Genomic DNA, 20,131 nt, shown 5'->3' on the forward strand with positions numbered 1-20,131 from the left:
TTTGGTAGTTTCTATGTCTCGACTGACGACACAATGTATAAATCCTCGATTATCGCAAAGTGAAAGCTACTTTTGTATGTAAATGGGTAAATAAACTGCTACTTGCAGCCTACTGGGACTAGTAAACCAGGGGTAACCCTCTACTCTTCCGAAATATATACTGGGTTCTTTGAAGTACGCACGAGGCAGATGTGTACACTGGACCTCCAGTTAAGTACAATGGTCGAGGAGTGACTTCAACCTGTGCCGATTGTGTAGCTATGGTTTGCGGAGCCCCTGCCTTAACCACTCAAGCCGAGTGACCGAGCCAGATTGGCGAAATACATCAAAATTGACAGTCATGAATATGATACGAAAAAATGTTATTCTAGGAAGAATGTAGATTCTAGGATACGGTTTGCCACCGGTGGTCTACGGTATTGTCATGGTTAAATAATAATTGCTGGTCAACAAATGTTTTTAAATTATTTTATTGTATTTAAATTCTACAGTACCACAAAAGTATAGACTTGGTAGGCCTACAAAGAGAAACAGCATAGCTTGGTTCATGCTAGTGAACGTCCAATCTGGACGACGCAAAAATATAGACTTGGTAGGCCTACAAAGAGGAACAGCATAGCTTGGTTCATGCTAGTGAACGTCCAATCTTGACGACGCACGACACAATTACAGTAATGGCCATTACAATCTCTGCCATAGCAAATGATGCTATTAGGATTCGATTCATTTTTTTAAAACGATTTTCAACATCTTCAACGGTTTCTTTCTAAAAAAAAAAGTTTGAAAAAGAACATGAAAAATAAATATTTTGATATTATTAAAGAAAAGTGGGAAGAGTGCGAATGGTCATGCGTTTAGACAACAAACATTAAGTAAAGCTCTGTCTACACTATTAAAGTGTGATGTGCCCATATATGGACACGATTATGTCATATTACTACCATATTTAGACATATCACTACCATACACTACTACATTTGGGCACATCGCACTTTTTTGTTACATAAAGTTTGACGGTGTAGACAAATCTTTATACAGAAGTGGTGGTGTTTTATACCTGTTTAGTGTTTTGTTTATACTGCATGGGACCTTGTTGCTTGGGACCTTGTTGCATGGGGCCTTGTTGCATGGGACCTTGTTGCATGGGACCTTGTTGTTGCATAGGGCCTTGCTGTTGATATGGTTGTTGGTATGGTACGCCATTGGGCTGTCCTACACCGTAACCTGTTGCAGCAGCTAAACACAAGAAATATGCGATTACAATATCTGATGGAATATGGCCTCAATGCACAAACATGCCTTTTATTTAGGTCTAACCCTAACTAAAACATAGGCTTGCAAAACAAGGAAGACGACATACATTGATGTATATAGAGACGGATACTGGTATGCAGAGAGATGAACTGGCTGTCACAATGACAGATATAGGAAGATATGGAGTAATCTAGTCATAAAGTTTGGGTATGTCCCAGACTAAGTAATGCAGAGAGATGAACTGGTTGTCACAATGACAGATAGGAAGTTATGGAGGAATATAGTCATATAAGTTTGGGATGTCCCAGACTACGTAATGCAGAGAGAGATGAACTGGCTGTTCTGTCACAATGACAGATAGGAAATTATGGAGGAATATAGTCATATAAGTTTGGGATGTCCCAGACTACGTAATGCAGAGAGATGAACTGGCTGTTCTGTCACAATGACAGATAGGAAATTATGGAGGAATCTAGTCATATAAGTTTGGGATGTCCCAGACTACGTAATGCAGAGAGATGAACTGGCTGTCACAATGGCAGATAGGAAGTTATGGAGGAATCTAGTCATTTAAGTTCGGGTAAGTACCGGACTAAGTAGGCCTAAGTAAGTAACCCTGACCAGTAGTTACATAAAACAGATATATTACCTGAATTGACATTATTCAACGTATAACCGATAAACAATATCAATGTTGCTAGGCCTATACCAAGTTTGATCATCATTAATAATTCTTAGAAACTTTCAGTGAATGGGATGGCCTCTCTAATCTGCTACGTTTGCTGTTTTTATGTGTTTTGAGTTTGGCCTTCTTGGAGACCAATGTCAAGGCAACAGGTGGTATGCGCGCGTGAGTGTTGTGCGATCAACGTATAAGACGCTTAATGTGACGATTTGCGCTAAACGCGAATAATAACCAACCGGGCCATCAATATACGAGCATTTTATATTATGAAAATACAAACAGAAAAGACAATTTTGTTATAAATATTATTTATTTAATCTTTAGCAGGTGTTTTTTTTATGTGTAAATGTCAAAAAAATGTTAAAGCATTTGCATCCCTTGCTGCATTCCTTTGTCTGCTTTGAAGAGGCAAAACTTGACGAAACCAGTGGTGAAGATTGTCGACAAAATAAACACGAACAAGAAAATGAAAAATCGTTTCACAAATTTCCGTCGAAGTGGACCTTTAATTTCCTTTACTGTTTTCTGTCGTGGAGGCTGTGATTAGAAAAGATATAAACAATGATTATATTATTTAAAGAAACATTATTTAGAATATCATTACAAGAGGCCAACTCAGAGACAGCGTCGAACAACGAGGCCCGATGAGGAAAAAATTTAACATGTTTAAAGTTCTCCCGACGACCTAAGAACGACGCCCGACGCTATCTCAAGACAACTCGTCTCGTCGGGATTCAACTCGGAGAGCACCGACGCACGTCGATTCTGTCTGAGTTGGCGCCCTTTACAAAAGGTGGTTCTGCTGACGTCAGATACGGTATCATAATGGTCAAGTAGGCCTATACAATATTACATTCAAACTACAATGAGGTGCCAATACTGTGTATAATTAGTAGACCATTACTTCAAAATGTTGCAATAGACTATTAGTATTATGGATAATAACATTTTCGTTTGGCCTTACTCTTGGTTGGTATCCAACATTTCTTGGTTCCCGCTGCAAAATCATGTTGTCCGTAATGTTAGTCTTCAACGTTATTGTTACATTTAGTTTGTTTTCAAGACTTATGACATCATTCCCATTGTTAATCGCTGCAAGAGGTCTTGCAGATGCGACTGTTGAAAACACAGAAATTATACTCTATTGACTTAGTGGCCAGATGTAAAACAAAACCCAACTATATTGAATATTTGATGAGAGAGGGTATCATCATTGTTGGACGATGGACGTGGTAAATGGAAATTAAACAATCCGCAATTTTGTGTTGTAATAAATGAGAGAATAAAATGAATGTTGGCATTTAATAATGTGATTGTATAAACTAACTAATTGAAAAAAAATAAGACGGTTTTCAGTAGCAGTAATAGTAATTTATTTATTGTTGAATAATATTTAATATACTGTAATTAATAATACACTTTATTAATTTGTTTTAATTTGCATTTAGCTTAGTTTAGTTTTAGTTTCTTTATTCAAATTCACAAAAACACAACATATAAAAACAAAGAATGAATTCAGGGTAACACAAAAAAGTAACCAAAGGTCTAACTTATTTTCATTGTGGCCCTTAATATTTCCATTGTGGCCCTTGCCCTTTAGCTATAGCCTATTAGAGTGGTGTAACGGCTATGAGCGCTCACTGGCTAAACTCAGCGGCCCCGGAGCTTATGTGGGGGGGGGGGGGGTCTCTGAGCAGTGCCCAGAGGAAAAAAATACATAAAAATATGTCGGAAAGGGCTAAAAACGCCCGAGGCCTCCAGCGTTACTAGGCATATTATAGTTTGGTTGGCCTACTTTACACAACACTACAAGGCACTGCCTGTTTAACGACGTAAAGCGTTCATCCTAACAGGCTCTAGGGCTAGGCCTAGGGGCCTATTAATAAATAAATTATTTAATTTAAAGTGTTTAAACTAACCTGTAAAAACCAATACCAAAACTGAAAATAAAAACATGATACTTGAATCCATAATACACTGTTTTTTTTAACGAAATTTTTAACATAGAAATGCGATCGGTATGAATACTGTAAACCTGGTAACCGATGACGCTCGCATACTATCACTAAGCTACTAAGTACGCGCGCGTGCGTGTTACGTTTGTACTTTACGTGCGTACTTAATTACAAGATATAAGTTTTTGCAAAATTGTTATTGGCTTGCCATAAATAAAGCTCTCTGATTGGCTTAAATATTGTTATCGTTTGCTTCTCAATAAAATATCGCTCATGCAAGCGGTATGCAAAACGATCTTATATCGTACAGGATAGAATCGTATAGTTATCGTCCTATTGTGAACGACTCTATTGATTTTAACTTTTATTTTATCACATATCGTTAAAGCAACCGTCGTAGTGTAAAAAGGCCTTTAAGCTAAGTATAACGAGAGGCAAGCAAGACTAACTCTTTGGTTCATAGCTTGAAACACAAATATTTCGTTAATTATTTCATTTTAGGCCGCCTAAAGAGACATTTTCACGTCGTCGGTTTGTCTGTAGTGTCACCGACTCTTCTTCTTCTTCTTCATTTTCCTCATCATAATGATTAAATTCAAATGATGAGTATTCCATGCTCAATGATTCGGGTAAAGATGATTCAAACAAGCTAGCCGAGCCATCGTCTGGCCAAACCTCGGTCGCTTTGTTGTCGTTTATCCAACCAAATATCGAGTTGCATAGCGTTCTGCCTTGTTCGCACGAACACAGCAAGCTACCTCTGAAGAATCGTTCGTTAACCTGGAAACGAAAGTTAAACGTGTTACGGATTGTAAATTATAAATAGACGAAAAAAGGAAGTTTTTAATAATGCCCTACTGTGAAAATTAAAGTGTACACTCCCATAATAAACAATGAATAATGGATTGTGGTTAGAGCGCAAATAAACAACATACAGGAGGGAGGAAACCATGCCATGTATAGATAGGAATAAATCTAGATCACAGTGGCGGATCTGGGCTTTTGAAATAGAGAGTTGGGGGGGGGGGGGCATGGTGAAATGAAGGGCTGAGCTTAATTTTATGTCCTATATTGTGCATTACAATGGAGATCTACGCACACATTTCAGGGTCCAATCCAAGATGGCCGGAAGGCTCTTGGTTAATAACTAAAGTATTAGGCCTAACTATACTGAATAAATATGGTCTATTATTATAACATCAACGTCATCGTCTTTTTCATGTAATCATCTCCATTGTCTTGCTCTAAATACGTCACCCGTTTTGCTAACTTGCCGTTGGTTTTATCACAGTATAATATGGAACGCCGTTTACGCAACATTCATAATCATCGAAATGTTGCGTAAACGGCGTTCCATAGTTCCATATAATCTCTTTGTGATCAGCATGTTTTATCACCATTGTCATAAAAGTAATTTATTTTTATTAAAAGGTTCTCTAAATAACACCTGGTATTACTTTGTCTAGCTGGATACTATAGTATACCCTTTAAAGCTCTGTCTACACTAGTTTAACAAACAAAAGTGTGATGTGCCCAAATATGATAGTGATATGCCCATATATGGTAGTGATATGTCATCATCATGTCCATATATGGGCACATCACGTTTTTTTTTCATCACACAAGTTTGATTGTAAACAAAGCTGAAGTTGAAATATTTAAATATATAATGAAATAAAAAGCATACTACACACTTACACCATGAAAGACGCCTCTGTGTACGCATCCACATTCAAATTTCGTCACACATTTGTCATCAACCGTTAGATACGTATCTTCTCCATTCCTTTGTGGACACTGGCAACCCGGATGACAAACACTGGTACATTTAAGTTGGTCTAACAAGTTCTCTCCGTAGAACAACTCCTCACATGTTGTCTGTAGGCCACAGTTGCGATGACAGGCAGTTCGTTCCATATCTCCAGCGCAACTTATTTCATTACTTGTTGTACTATTATAATCTTCTGTTAAACAAGAATATGAAATTAATATCTTTAGTTAACATTACATTATATTATATTATGTTACAACGCAGTTGTTAATAAAACGTAATATACCTATCTTAATCTAATTACTAGGCCTAAATTCAGATAACCGAGGTTTGAATGGTGATGAAATGTTAATATACTAAGCCTATACGCAATTGACTATTATTTATACACCGAATGATTTTCCTAGCCTTAATAGTACCAATGCAACCTAACAACAATATGCTGAGCTCCGGAGATTAAACGGTTTATTTGTGGCTGCGACACGATCAGTTCCATGGAGAATATGTACATTGTACATTACTGTTAGTATTTGTCGCAGCCAGACATAAGATCAATTAAGGACTGTTACGAGTTCCTATAGAGCAAGGCAAGCTCAGATAGAGCCAGTCAGTTAGATTGCCTTACTAGTAAACATTTTGTGTGACTACACATAAAGAAATCAGTTAAATAAAAAGTAATTAAATATCATATCATTTAAATATTATACTCATAAATACCAGGGAAGAAGGGAATATAATATATGCCTAGAGCTTTTCCTAAACATCTTAAGGAGATTCTGCATTTTGTAAATTAACTACACTAATAATAGGCCTAAATTACTATACTGAAAACACTATAGTATATAACTTACGTAACGGTATAGCGAATCCAGTTGAAATCAGTAAATAGAAAGTAACATAAAGCAGCAGAAATAGCAATACATTACAAGATTGCGCTAACATTATGTGTCCTACTTCTATAATGCACTCAAAGAATATAAATAATGTTATTCTCGCTACTTCACATTTCATTATCCCACATGATCAAAGCAACATGGTTTATAATGCCGAATTTTTAGATGATTTATAGGGACTTTATTTCCTACTCAGGTTGATTAAACATTTGATATCAGCCAGTTGGCGTACTAATACGAGATTGCAAGTATAAAACAGAGAGGTATATAACACGGCCTGTGATTGGATCATAGAGTAATTATTACTCCATGATTGGAGTTACTGTAGCGACGACCACAGCGATTTACGTCATGTGAAAAAAAAGAGAAACTTTGTGCAAATCACTCGTGTTACCACGAATAATGTAAAGTTTGTTCGAGCGCTATAAATTATAACAGACGTTGTAAGCTGGTTTAAGAGTGGAGATAAAGTGGCTCTTTTTGTGTCTTTATGGGTAATAAATGAGGTTTAACGACATTCGTCTGTTGGTCGATTAGAGTCAGGTCGGTTCACAAACTCTAACCACCGCCAATCCTTCCATAGACAATAATTAGCATTTCCGCTAAACACCGCTGTTTGGATGTGTATATAGGCCTAGTAGGCCTATCTATATCATAGTTGGCCCAAAGGCAACTCCTGACTACATTGTAGGCCGTCCATTCTAAATGAGGGGCCGCATTCTAAAACTATAAACTGTAAAAAATAACTAATAAAGGTAAGATGTCTACACTATATCAATCTATATGCCCATATATGGACTTGATGTCATATCACTACCATATTTGGATATATCATCACTACCATATTTGTGCACATCACACCTTTTTTGTCAAACTAGTTTGATAGTGTAGACAGAGATTTACACGCTCATTATGAAACAGCTTTGAATTAGTTGTATTTAAATAAATGTGGTTTTTTTTGCTTTCCTATCTTTAAAATTATGATTAACAAGGAAAATTCGATATATCCATTTCCTTTTCCACGATTACGCACCGCAGTAAATAAATGTGCAGAATAACCACGGCTGACTAAGCGACCACAAACGGCTAAAAAGCACGTATTCCCAAATATACCGTAAGCTCACATCTTTTGGTTATTAAAATGACTAAAGCTTCTATCCATAATGTACTTCTAACCTCTCATAAATAACGTATTGTGGATTTGAAAGTATTATAGGTACGTCGTGGGCGTGTCTGGAATAAAATGTTCTTAAAATTAAAGTGCAACTAATTTGCAAGTGTGAAAATGAGGATAACACGAGAATTTGGAATTGGATCTCCTCTCATTATGATCGCGTAAAGCTCTGTCTACACTATCAAACTTTGTGATGTGCCTATATATGGGCATGATGATGTCATATCACTACCATATTTAAGCGTATCACTACCATATTTGGGTATATACACTAAAGTCTGATAGTGTAGACAGAGCTTTAGATGTTTAATAATCGTGCATAATCATTACAGATTGAAATGTTGCATTATGTATGCCTATATATAAAATGACATGCTATAATTAATGTAATGACATTAAGAAACATACCGTAGAATTACATTCTGTGTATTTAATTTGAAAGCGATGAATACAATAAAATATTAAATGAAACTTAGCTAATAATTATAATAATTAAAAAAACCTGAATAATATTAATTTAAAATGCTATACACGAGTAATGTGTCAAAGTGCCGGAAGGGTAAATGTTATATTACAAGACATTTTTACTTATTGTAAAAAATTTCTAGGTTAACGTTTTATCATTATTAGGCCTATACATAATCACAATTTATAACGAACCGTTTTAGGCCCTGTAATACACATTTTCACTGTATATTTAATTGTGTTATCATATATGGATTTTAACCCAATATCAACATATTTTCTATAATTCATTATCCTATTGACCGCAGATTGTGCAGTATCATTTAAATATCCATTGTTTCATCATTATGTACAATAAAAGTGGGCTGTTCCCACAAATGAGAATTTGTTGTTGTTATATTTTGTTTGTCATATTTCGGGTTATTCTTCTTCCTTTTACAAAACTAAATGTTTTTTCTATATTATAAAATATTAGTTTCCTAGACTTACTTTACAACAAATATAATTAATAAACGTTTGCTATTTACATTTGTCTCTGTTGTGATACTTATGTTAAAAGAAGTCAATGAAAGTTTGTATTAATTGAATAGGCCTATACACCGCACAAAAATATAATTGCATCTAGAAGTGAAAGGAATTATGCTTAATTTCTAAAAACGTATAATGGTATTTTATACCTTAAAATAACAAGACATTTAACATATATAATCTTATTCTTATATAGTATGTACATATTGTCTTAGCGATAATCGTTTGACAAGCGTTTAAGATGTTATTTGTACCTCTTGGTGATTTTTTAAAAATATTTTATGTAAAGTAAACAAAAGTTATAAAGTGCAAGTAGACTATAACAGTTTAATACAATTAATTTTAATAAAAAGTTGAAAAAAAATAATCATTTGATAAAGTGAATGCACAACCAAGTAACCGCCTTCTTTTTTCATATAATATTCATTCATTCATTCAATCGTTTATTTCGGAATCTCTGGTCTAGAGAAAGTAAAATTACATATAAATGAAATAAAAATAAACAAGACTGTACTAATTACTACTAGTCATTTCAGGATGGCATACCACTTGGAGAGCATCTTTGTCTTATAAGAGACGTTGCCTATAATCGTTGACACTAAAACATTTCCACTTGAATAATCAGGCCATAGGCCAATATCTTAAATTTTCTTTTTATTTCTTAAAAATCCATAAAAGGAAGAATATGATTGCTTCATTACTATATAGCTGAATTTAAACAAACAAAAATCAGGCCTATATTTAAAAAAAAAAATCTTTATTCTTGTTTTCAATTAATTCATAAAAGAAAGAATAATGATTGCTTCATTATATATAGCTGAATTTAAACAAACAAAAATTATATTTTAAAAAAAAAATCTTTATTCTTGTTTTCAATTAATTAATTCTTCAATTATTGGCGAATTGACTTTTATCGCTATTTTATAAGATTGATTTGTGTAATATACTAATAAAAAGAATCGGTTGGTTCTCTAAATGTCATCATCGGGATTGGTGTTGGGGCACCATCTTCATCGGCCATTATGAAATTTTCATTATCATTATGTTCTTCTCCCGAGGCGATATAAGCACGGAACATTTGTCTTTCTTCATAACTCGAAGTCGTCTCTTCGTGATGACTCAAAGTCGTTTCTTCTTCTTCGTAAGCTAACCTCACAGCGGACTGTGTTCTGCCACCACCAGTTTTGCTACTATCTAATTTCTCCGCATCAATCCTACGTTTTCGGTAACGACAGTACATAATGAAACAAATCCATGTCATTAATACGACAAAGAAAAGTATTGGTATCCACAACCACCACCACCATTGATTATTTTCGTCTACGGGCTCGCATAATAAACTGTATCCCTGCTCACAGAATGCTGAAGTAGATAACTGTAGCGTTCGTTGACATAAAAACGCAAACATAGTCGCTGACACGTCCGCATGATCTAGCCTCTGTGACACTGCAACATCTGAGATGCAGGATTCGAAGAAGAATTGCCTTGTACTGCGTAATTCATCGCACTCGGTAAACAGTATCCCCGTGTAATAGAGTTCATAGCATGTTGACATTGCCATCGCTTCATATGTCTCATTCGTAAATTCGGGAATGTAGTTACGTCGAACAGAGATAGGAGCGTTAGACGCTATCCACATATTTGGGTTCATAACATAACCAAGAACTTCATCTTCTTCCATTGGTAAATGCATCGTTGTATTTCCAAATCCTTCATTCAATGGAATATTCATTATAAGCCCATCATCTTCTACCTCAGTGTGCCTGTTTATGTTAACGGCAATGTCAGAAGCAGTCCTACAATATCGCCAGAGTGAAACACTGTCTATAGTTCCCTGGAATTGATTCAACCCGATGTCAATGGACTGACCAATCACGATTGCCGTGGAGAGCCTTACGTTTACAGCCGTATAAATGTTGAATACTGTAAAAACTCTGTAGTTATGTCCGTAGCAGGACACAGAAACTCTTCCATCGAAACTTCTCCATGTCAGTGAAATAAATGTCCAGTTACCACTATCAATAACAATATCGGTTGTAATTTCTATGTCATCAAATTTAATAAGAAGCTGGCCTCCTGCAACAAACTGTAAAACGAGTCTTGTGTCGGTTGTAAATTCTAAAAGTGTTTGCGATTCAGATGGCACCTTCTGCAGAATGAACCAGACATCCAGCGTAAATTCGTGCAGTTCCCAGACGTTGACAGAAACGAATGACAAACGTTCTTCGTAAAAACGTAACGCATAGCCAGGAGACTCAAACGTGACGTCATCAAATCTACTCTGTAGGTTATATCTATCATTATCGTCGATCTGTAATAAACGTAATACCGTTACGTCCATATACGTCTGCGAAAGAACGTCGGTTGCAAAGTTGGTACCAGTGACGTTTGCAGGGTTCAAGTCGTTAAAAGGGTCCTGATCATATGACCCAATTAACATGCCGTTAACGTGTTCAATATCGAGTTCAAATATGCAGGACATGACGTTCGCTTCAAGTACAACCAAAACACTAAAAGTGTCACTAACTGTGATGTTTATTAAATTGAGTTCATACCAATTTATACTAATACTTCCAGTGAGCTGTTCAAACTTTCCATATGTTATTCGTGCCCACTCTTTGCCGCTGTTTTCATAAACAATCAACTCTGTTGACGATCCGTACTCAACACTAACAGAAAGCCCAAAGGCCCCGCTTAAAATCATTAACTCCGTCATCATAAGGCAATTAATGTTTGAATTGCATTGCTGGAATATCGCATGAACAAATACGTCTTCATATTCGAATAGTTTCGTTACTCCGGGAACACCAATACGCACACTTGCACCATCTACGGTGGTCAAATGCAATTCCCCGTAGATGATAGCGATTCCGACCGAGGGGTGTTCACCGTTAATATAACTCACAGCGCAATCATTCGCCATCCACCCAGTAGTACACACGTCACAACTGTAATTTGTAGACGATTGATTGCTAAATCCAAGCCAATGCGAGTCGCACAAACATTCGCCAGTTGTTACATTGCATGTTCCGTGTCCTGAACATGGTTTAATAGTACCACCAGGACACGGGTGTCCACAGTCAATTCCCCAGTATCCAAACTCGCACACGCATACGTCTATATCTAATGTATCTCTCGTTCCAAAAACACACGGAGTTGTACAGTCAACGCCAATCCAATCTGGGAAGTGCCTGCCGGGGAAGTCATTACACAAGTGCCTAGCTGGTGAGATGGTGACGTCATCAATTTCCAGAATACAAAGTTCAGCAAACGCTACGGTCGCCTCGATTGCAGCGCTGAGCTCAAGATGGAATGATATATCACGGACACATTGCAAGTAATACGCATCAACAGTTGCCTGTCCAAAATAGCTTAGAAAACGATTTTCAACAGCAAATCCGGTTACAAAGATGGCGCTACATTTGCCAACTGCAGCATCCTCTAGTGTCTGATTGAAGAATTGTGGGAAGTCAAGCAACGGTTGTCGTCCGAGTGGTAAATCATTATCAGCAATTCCCCACACTGGACTATTCCATTCAGGTAAATGCAATGGCGAGTTGTTTATCAAATCGTACAAACCCTTCTCTCCATTAAATAGTTTCCAGACATAAGTGAGTTCTGCTGTATCTCCCATTGCATTCAAATTCCAATTTGATACCACTATAGATGGGTTTGATCGGCGATTCCAGATTCGTATTTCATCTAATTCTCCGACAAACGGATCCGATGGAAGGATTGGTACGTCGTTTGGATACACGCTGTGCCACTGTCCTAAAGATAAATACCCATTGGTTTCAAATGTATTTTCAGGTAAGGAAATAGCTTTAACACGACCTAATCCATTTCGATCAAAGATATACACTTCTAGGATAAACGTCTGTTGGTTCCAAACAATTGATATCTGGTTCCATACAAGAACTTCCAATGATATTCCAGTTTCAAATAGTTGTGTTCCCACATATATTGCAACGCCGCTTTCGATGTTTACAATGGCAAATACATGTCGAGGTGTTGCGTATGAGAGGATGACGCCGCCGTGTTGGTATACTCGTAAAGATATCTCCAAAGTGAATAAACTCGCTGGTAAATGTATTAATTCTGCAGACGAAATCGTGTAATCGTTAAAGTAGAGGCACAGTCCAGCACCTCTTACTGGTAGCAATGAGTTATAAGATTCGAACGAAGCGTTGACGTTGAAGTTGACAACGAAACTAGCTGCATATTGATCAATGAGACTTTGAGTGACATTTTCTCGACAATGATCAGTATCAGTGATGTTACCGCGGCAATTTGCTCTTTCTATGTCGTCGACAGTATCACAAGATGTTAATAATCCACTTATGTCTACGTCATTACAAATGTCTGATGTTGTGACGTCAAATACAATGTCTAGACGACCGCGGAAAACGGTAATTTGTATATCGAATGGCATAGACAAGATTCGTATTCTGTAAGTTATGAGATTAATACGAATAATATACATGTCCTCGTTGATGATTGTTCTGTGGTCTAAATTGAGAAGTCTGCCATCCAACCAAAAATATGGTCGATAGCTAGAGAGATCAGTTGCTGAAGCTCGTATGATTACTTGCCTTCCATATGAGTGTAGAATCACTGCGTCAAAACTATCACCAAAGTTATGTCCATTAGTAGCAATTGCTGATCTGAAGTAAATCGATGTATGTCTAGAGGTGTATAGGTTGTATACGCCGTGGATTCTCAGATAGATGGATACCCCACCAAATGTTGTTATTTGATTCCCGCCTGTGATATACGCTACGAACCTATACGACACATGTATGCTACGATATTGATATATAAACAAGGCACAGTCATCTCCGAGCCAGTTTGTAGCACACACCGAACAAATGTGATCGCGGTGCCAGTTGATGTTACAGAAGCACTCTCCATTACTTTGGCAGACTCCATTGCTGTAACATGGAGTTATTTCGCCACCGGGGCAGGTGTTACTACATTCAGCACCCCAGTAACCATCAAGGCATATACATGTATCATCTGGAGTTGTATCCCCAAATAAGCACGTATCACACGTTTCTTGTATCCAATCTGGTAAATCAAGTTCGTCAAAAATAGAGCAGAGGAGGCTCGTACCAACAGGAACACTACCATCTATTTGTCGACAGTAGCGCGTAGAAACGGTATGTAGTACGCCATACGCAGAGTCTAATGATCCAGTTGTAGACACAACTTTCAGACAACTCATATAGTAGAATTCAATCATTCCTCGGTCCATACTTGTACATATGTCCTCTAGCCGAATACATATTTCTACGGCCAGTCGGCTTAGTGTTTCATTATCAAATTGCTGTCCGAACGGCCAACCGTTTACTGTTGGAATATCAACATCAGAGAATATCCAGCGAGGAGGATTCCAGGAATCTGTTGGTAGGATAAGATTATTGCCATTTGCTTGCTCTGAGACTACACCTCCGCTTCCTACGTCGAATTTTATGAGCGTCACCAAGAATTCAGAATACACTGTGATATCAATATTTATATTTACTGTCTGTTGTATAAACGCAGGATAGAATGTCGTATTCCATATACGGAATTCTTCAATTTCACCATGGAACGTATAATTCAATACAATAAATTCACTATGTGTTGTAATTACCCATTGTCCAAATGATAGTATGCCATTTTCTTCAAACCTAACAGGCTCCGTAAGCGATATCTCCGTGCTACTAAATCCAATCGTAGAAACTGTATGATAAAATTGTAAGATGTTGCCCTGGCTTATAATAACACAAGCTATGCGATTCCATTCTCCGATTATAAGTGATATTCCAGTGTCGTAACTACGCTCACCAATGATGATTTGCACCGTACCATTTACTAAAATCGTAAATTGTGTTGTTAATCCATACGATAAAATGACTCCGTAGCTGTTCAACGGTTTTACACGGAACTCTATAGTTACATCTGTAGTATTGATGGTAGACGAAAACGTGAATGTAAAAGGCTCTGATGTTACAGCGTTACCGTTAAAATAGAGAGAGAATATTCCACCAGTGGGTACTAGGACTTCAGTATAGATACCGTATACGTGCACGAAAAGACTGTCTATAATAGTCACATGCCATCTGGATACGAGATAAGAGGTTAATTCTGATTGGCTTATATTTCTAGCAACATCAAAGTCATCGTATGCAATAAGACCACCAGCATTGGCTGTAATATTGTCTGGGAAACCAGTTGAAACTTCGATGTATTGACCAACAACTTGGATGACCACTTCAATGTCTAGATGTACCGAACTTCTAACAACGTAAACAGTTGGAGACACCACCTCTAGTATCCAGTTAGTCTGTCTTATATACAAAACATTTGTTTGTAATATTATCTCCTCTTCGTTGATCCATATTACAGCTCGTCCTCCAATTTCGTACGGAGCATGAAAAGTGAATCTTGTATCAGAATCCAATAGAAATGCTATTGCGTTTATACAGACGGCATCACGATAACATGGGATTTGTCGAATTTGTATATCGCATTCAGAATGCCGGAAGAGATAGTATTCTCCGTATGCTGCAAAGTAGTAACTAATACCCGTAAATGTAGTGTAGTATCCATATAGCGTTGTTAATGACACATGAACGTGTTGGTAGACTACTAAACTGATGGTTAACGTGCAGTCAGCTTCATACCACTCTGGTGAACACAACGAGCAGTCGTCTGTACTGTTCCAATTCAATTCACACAAGCAGTTTCCACTTAAGTCACAGACACCATGTCTATTACAAGGATTTTCTGAACCGCCAGGGCAAATACCTTCACATGTCTCTCCATAATAACCATCAAAACATTCGCATTTTTCATTAGCTTCCACACCAAATATACAAATGCCCTTACATTGTGTACCGCGACGTAATTCAGTGGCATTTTGACAAAGTTGCCTGGCTGGCCAAGTTGTTAGGTTCAGGTTTAACTGGCAAATATCCGAATAGGCAAATGCTATCTTAAACGCCTGGTTGATGTCATTTGATACTGAAACTTCACGAAGACAGATTGTATAATACATGTTGGTCACTGCTTTGTCGATGTTTTCACAGTGGTCTGCGATTGGTGACGTCATTAAGACGGTATGACATATCCATTGTGCATGTACTTCTATAGTTATATCTGGAAATGATGGCGTAAGTGGAGGGATTATATCTTCTGCAGAGCGAGGGGCATCGGATGAAACCCACACTGGTGGTTCCCACGGTCCTACTGGCATCTGAAGGATGTCTCCATGAATATCATCGTAAGTGTACGAGCCTTCACCCTCGTCAAACCGCCATGAACGTACAAGACCTATACTGTTCACGTTTACATGCCTTGTCCAGAAGTCGGCTATTTCTGATGGATTAAAGACTTTGTTCCACACACGGAAGTCATCAATGTCACCATTAAATGCTGGTAATGGTATCTGGTTGACAGCTGCTGAAATCGGCTGCCATTGGCCAATGGCGAAATAACCCCGTGTTCTGAAGATTCTTGCCGTTACTGCAAAATCGCGCCGTTTAACTTCACCTGATGAAAAGATGATATATACTTTAAGCTTGCCAGTGTCCGAGTAAATAATCATTATTTTATTCCATAGATTAACCTCAAGAGGTATATAAGTGTCGTAAATGTCAGTTCCAATGTGAATCTTTACTGTTCCATGGACATTAAGAATAAAACTGGTATCATGTACATAAGACAATACAACACCCCCATCGTTAGAGGGATCTCCGCATCTCAATAGAAACTCAAATGTTATATCATAGCCAGTAGTGACAAACAAAACAGTGTTTTGAATATACATAACTGATCTTCTAAACTGAACGTTATAACCAGCATAGCTTTTAATAATTAAATATTGAGTGGAGGTAGATATTATGCTGTCACATGGGTCAACACCCCAATGATCTAAATAACGAGAAATATTATCAGATGATGGTGATATCCAATTTCCAGATGAGGAAAGACTATCTCTTGTATCCTCCATAAGGAACTTGTACTCAATATTTGAATCGAGTGGAGAGGGCGCTTGAAAAGGTAAAATACTCGAGCAGATTCCAATTGTTGTGTTTTCATTTGGATCTAGCCAAAGATCAGGCTGGGCAGAAGTGTCATTACACAGTCCTCCAAAGAGCAGACCAGATGCTATCTCACAAAACCAATCAGGTACTCTGGTATCAACTGTCAGATATCTACCATCCGTTCTTATGGTAAGTGAGAAACCACTTGGCCCGGTTATAAGAATCTCATTAAATGACAACCGTCGGAAAACATAGCCTGACCCACCAAACTCCAGTAGTGTGTCAATGGATTGTGGGTAACCATTTACGGTTATTGACATTCCTCCATTGTGATGACGTGGTCCTCTAAACACTACTGATGAAAATCCTTTGTTAACAGTACCAAATCGAATGCCAATGTGTCTTATACAGGAATACTGTCCATAGCAACGAACATAATGAGCTTGTATTACCAAATCCAGGTGGATCGTTCTAATTAGTGTGTATTCCCCAACATGGTAATGTGTAAACGTGTGTCCAGAGAATGTTGTTATCTGAGAGAAACTTCCAATTATAGATAGTCTAATATAAATGTAGATATGCAGATGTCTTGAAGAGTAGACAGTGACGCAGTCACCACCTGACCATCCATCAGAACAACTGCTACAGTCTATCAAAGAGCCTTGCCAGTTCAACGAACAATCACAGTAACCTGTGATGACGTCACACACACCTTCATCGTTGCATGGGTTAAATGCACCACCGGGGCAAACACGATCGCAAGCAGTTCCCCAGTAGCCGATGTCACAAACACAAATGTTCCGATCTTCCGGGCTGGCATAGCCAAACGCACATTGTATGTCACAGCTGTCCCCAATCCACATTGGGAATGGAGCGCCTGTGAAGTCGTTACACAGTTGTTGAGCAGGCCAATGTGTTAGATTTAATACAACCTGGCAGAAGTCTGAATATTCAATGACAACATCAAGGGCTGCTGCTTGACTGTTTTCAGCTGTTGTTAAAGACAGACAATCCTTGTAGAATTCGTTTGTTAACACTTCACCAAGTGACTGGCAATAACTAGAAAAAAATTATATAAAACAATTACTGTAATATTATAGGTGCATTTAGATATCACACATAGAGGGTCACATCATGTCCATGCAGAAATATACTATGTTGTAAGCACTTATTCATCTATTTACAATTTCGAGAACTGGTACACCGGGGTAACCCCTACACTATCAAGACAATTACTTAACTGCTGAAGTGAGTGTTTTCCAATTTAATTCAAGCAAAATTTGAAAGTGATAAAATAACTAAATTAGCTATCAACTATTGCCGAGCACTGGGACACCGGGGTAACCCATACACCATCAAGACAATTACTTAACTGCTGAAGTGAGTGTTTTCCAATTTAATTTAATTTAAAAATGATAAAATAACTAAACTTATCTACTATACCTGTAAAGGGGTCCATCAAAGAATATGGAAAAACAGAACACCTCTTGCCAAGTATATACAGGTGCTTCTGTAGTCACTACCACTTCTGTCTCAACTGAATGTCCCAGAGGTGCATCACTTCTCTGCCAAATATCTCGATTGTTAGGAATAGGAATGTTTGCAGGATGCAAAGGAACACTATCATGAATAGTAGTGTCTGTAAAAATACAACAAATAATTAATAATGTATAAACAAAGCTTGTACCAGTTTACCGCAATCAAATAACTGCCAAGGTTGGCAAAAAAATTGTAAGCATTACGGTGCATGCTAAAAATGTATATACTGTGTATACAGTATGTGTGTAACTTGACTGTAGTCACATTTTACCCTGCTCCCCAGCTCCACACCCCACCCACCTGTACATTAACCAAACTATCTTTAAACTTTAAGTGAACAATGTGATGTGCCTATATATAGACATGATGATTTATATCATATCACTACAATATTTGGGCATCACACTTTTTCTCAATCTAGTTTGATAGTGTTGACAGAGCTTAAGAGAGATGCTTGGTATATCCTTTACCTTCTCCTTCGTTCATTTTCCAAAGATGTACTATTCCACGTGCAGATGGTCTTGTGTCCACTCCCCAATGGTTCAGAATTTCAACATTATCAATGTATCTGAAAAATAATAAATTAAACATAATAATCAAAATATGTAATTACAAAAATATTTCTCAATAAATTTAAATGCGTTGATCAGGACTACAAAAGGGATGTATTCTTTGCTATGCAAAATGGTTACGTTCAATTTTTTTTTTTATTTAAATTAATTTCAATTTTATCAATAGCTTGCAAATCTTCAACTTTCCACATTATAATATAAACACTAAAATAAATAGAAAATAAACATTACATTTCCCATATTCTTATCTCATCAATCTCCCCTATTAACATATCCTTAGGCTGGAATCCACTACCATCTGGAGATGGCTGCCATCTTCCTACACAGAAGCTTCCTCCAGAAGGAAATATATCACCACCAAAGCCTGTGTAACTTCTTCGTTGAAACGAGCCATCAATATGGAACACGTAGATCTCAAGTGTCAATGTCACTCTATTCCAAATCAGAGTCACCTGGTTCCAATAGTTCACTTCAAAGTATAAATCAGTTGTATAGTTCAGGTTTCCATAATGTATAGTTATTTGTCCAAATTCATTAGATATGAAAAATGTTGATTTACTTGTGAATGAGAATATAGTTCCTCTACTACTGTACTTCACCATCAACTCAAACGCAGTGTATGTAGTTTTTGGAATGTACACATCTGACACAGTTACAGATATATCAGTGATAAAAACGCAATAGCCGGCATATGTTTTCTGATATACGTATGGAATAATATCAACATAAAATATTATATCTGCATCCACTACTACGGTATACCTGCATTTAACATGTATTATGTCCACAGAGTCAGTAGGATAAATGACGACCAAGCCAGGGATTGAAGGTGAATTATCACCCCCTTGACATGGTGTACACGGTCCACATATTCCTTGTGTTACATTTCTACAACACGTGGTCTCTGGCATCTCAATGTCCACAATAAGATTGTTCTTCATCACCGACACGTGGATGATTAGTTCTAAAACAGATGACGTCACTCGGTATTGGCTCGAACTCGGCTGACTAATGGATATTGAATCAGTTGTTTGCATGCTACCATTAATAAAGACATGTTCACCATTCACATGGAGTGTAGATGCATAGGATCCATCTTGACGAATTGTTACTGATGTCTGGCCAAATTGCATTGCTATTGCATCCAAGCAAATTCCATCACTTGTGCACACAACTTGACTAATCTGCAATTAAAAATTTCAAATTTGTATCCAATCTGGTTTAATAATAATAATAATAATAAATTCTAAAACAATGTTATATTA

At 37.2% G+C, this 20,131-nt stretch overlaps 2 protein-coding genes across 3 annotated transcripts in view; both read right to left on the minus strand.

Moving 5' to 3' along the window:
* Positions 1-596: 596 nt before the first annotated feature.
* Positions 597-4,153, minus strand: LOC140039876 (uncharacterized). 2 transcript variants are annotated; one of them, XM_072085460.1, is made up of 5 exons: positions 3,859-4,153; positions 2,904-3,055; positions 1,904-2,476; positions 1,058-1,236; positions 597-766 (listed from the first exon to the last, which is right to left on the minus strand). In XM_072085460.1, exons 3-5 carry the CDS (start codon positions 1,977-1,979, stop codon positions 626-628), a joined length of 396 nt encoding a protein of 131 aa, XP_071941561.1. In that variant the 5' UTR covers positions 1,980-2,476; positions 2,904-3,055; positions 3,859-4,153; the 3' UTR covers positions 597-625. The 2 variants fall into 2 exon arrangements, with proteins under 2 accessions (XP_071941561.1, XP_071941562.1); XM_072085461.1 differs by lacking the exons at positions 2,904-3,055; positions 3,859-4,153 and having other exon boundaries at positions 1,904-2,746.
* Positions 4,154-8,160: 4,007 nt separating this feature from the next.
* The window catches only part of LOC140040926 (uncharacterized), a 45,322-nt gene continuing 33,351 nt past the window's right edge, over positions 8,161-20,131 (minus strand). The window contains exons 23-26 of the mRNA XM_072087207.1: positions 19,098-20,050; positions 18,765-18,862; positions 18,199-18,394; positions 8,161-17,814 (exon numbers count right to left, since the gene is read on the minus strand). Coding sequence (XP_071943308.1) covers positions 9,672-17,814; positions 18,199-18,394; positions 18,765-18,862; positions 19,098-20,050 — 9,390 coding nt within the window. The 3' untranslated portion in view covers positions 8,161-9,671. The remainder of the gene's footprint in view (positions 17,815-18,198; positions 18,395-18,764; positions 18,863-19,097; positions 20,051-20,131) is intronic.

This window comes from Antedon mediterranea, chromosome 2 (assembly GCF_964355755.1).
Source record: "Antedon mediterranea chromosome 2, ecAntMedi1.1, whole genome shotgun sequence".
Lineage (NCBI taxonomy): Eukaryota > Metazoa > Echinodermata > Crinoidea > Comatulida > Antedonidae > Antedon > Antedon mediterranea.

What these genes read in the sequence shown, in the direction of transcription:
- LOC140039876 (XM_072085460.1), bottom strand. Translation starts at nt 1,979, where the DNA reads ATGATGATCAAACTTGGTATAGGCCTAGCAACATTGATATTGTTTATC. An exon ending in GTTGAATAATGTCAATTCAG is followed by an intron (nt 1,237 to 1,903) that starts GTAATATATCTG and finishes TCTTGTGTTTAG; the next exon opens with CTGCTGCAACAGGTTACGGT. An exon ending in ATAAACAAAACACTAAACAG is followed by an intron (nt 767 to 1,057) that starts GTATAAAACACC and finishes TTTTTTTTTTAG; the next exon opens with AAAGAAACCGTTGAAGATGT.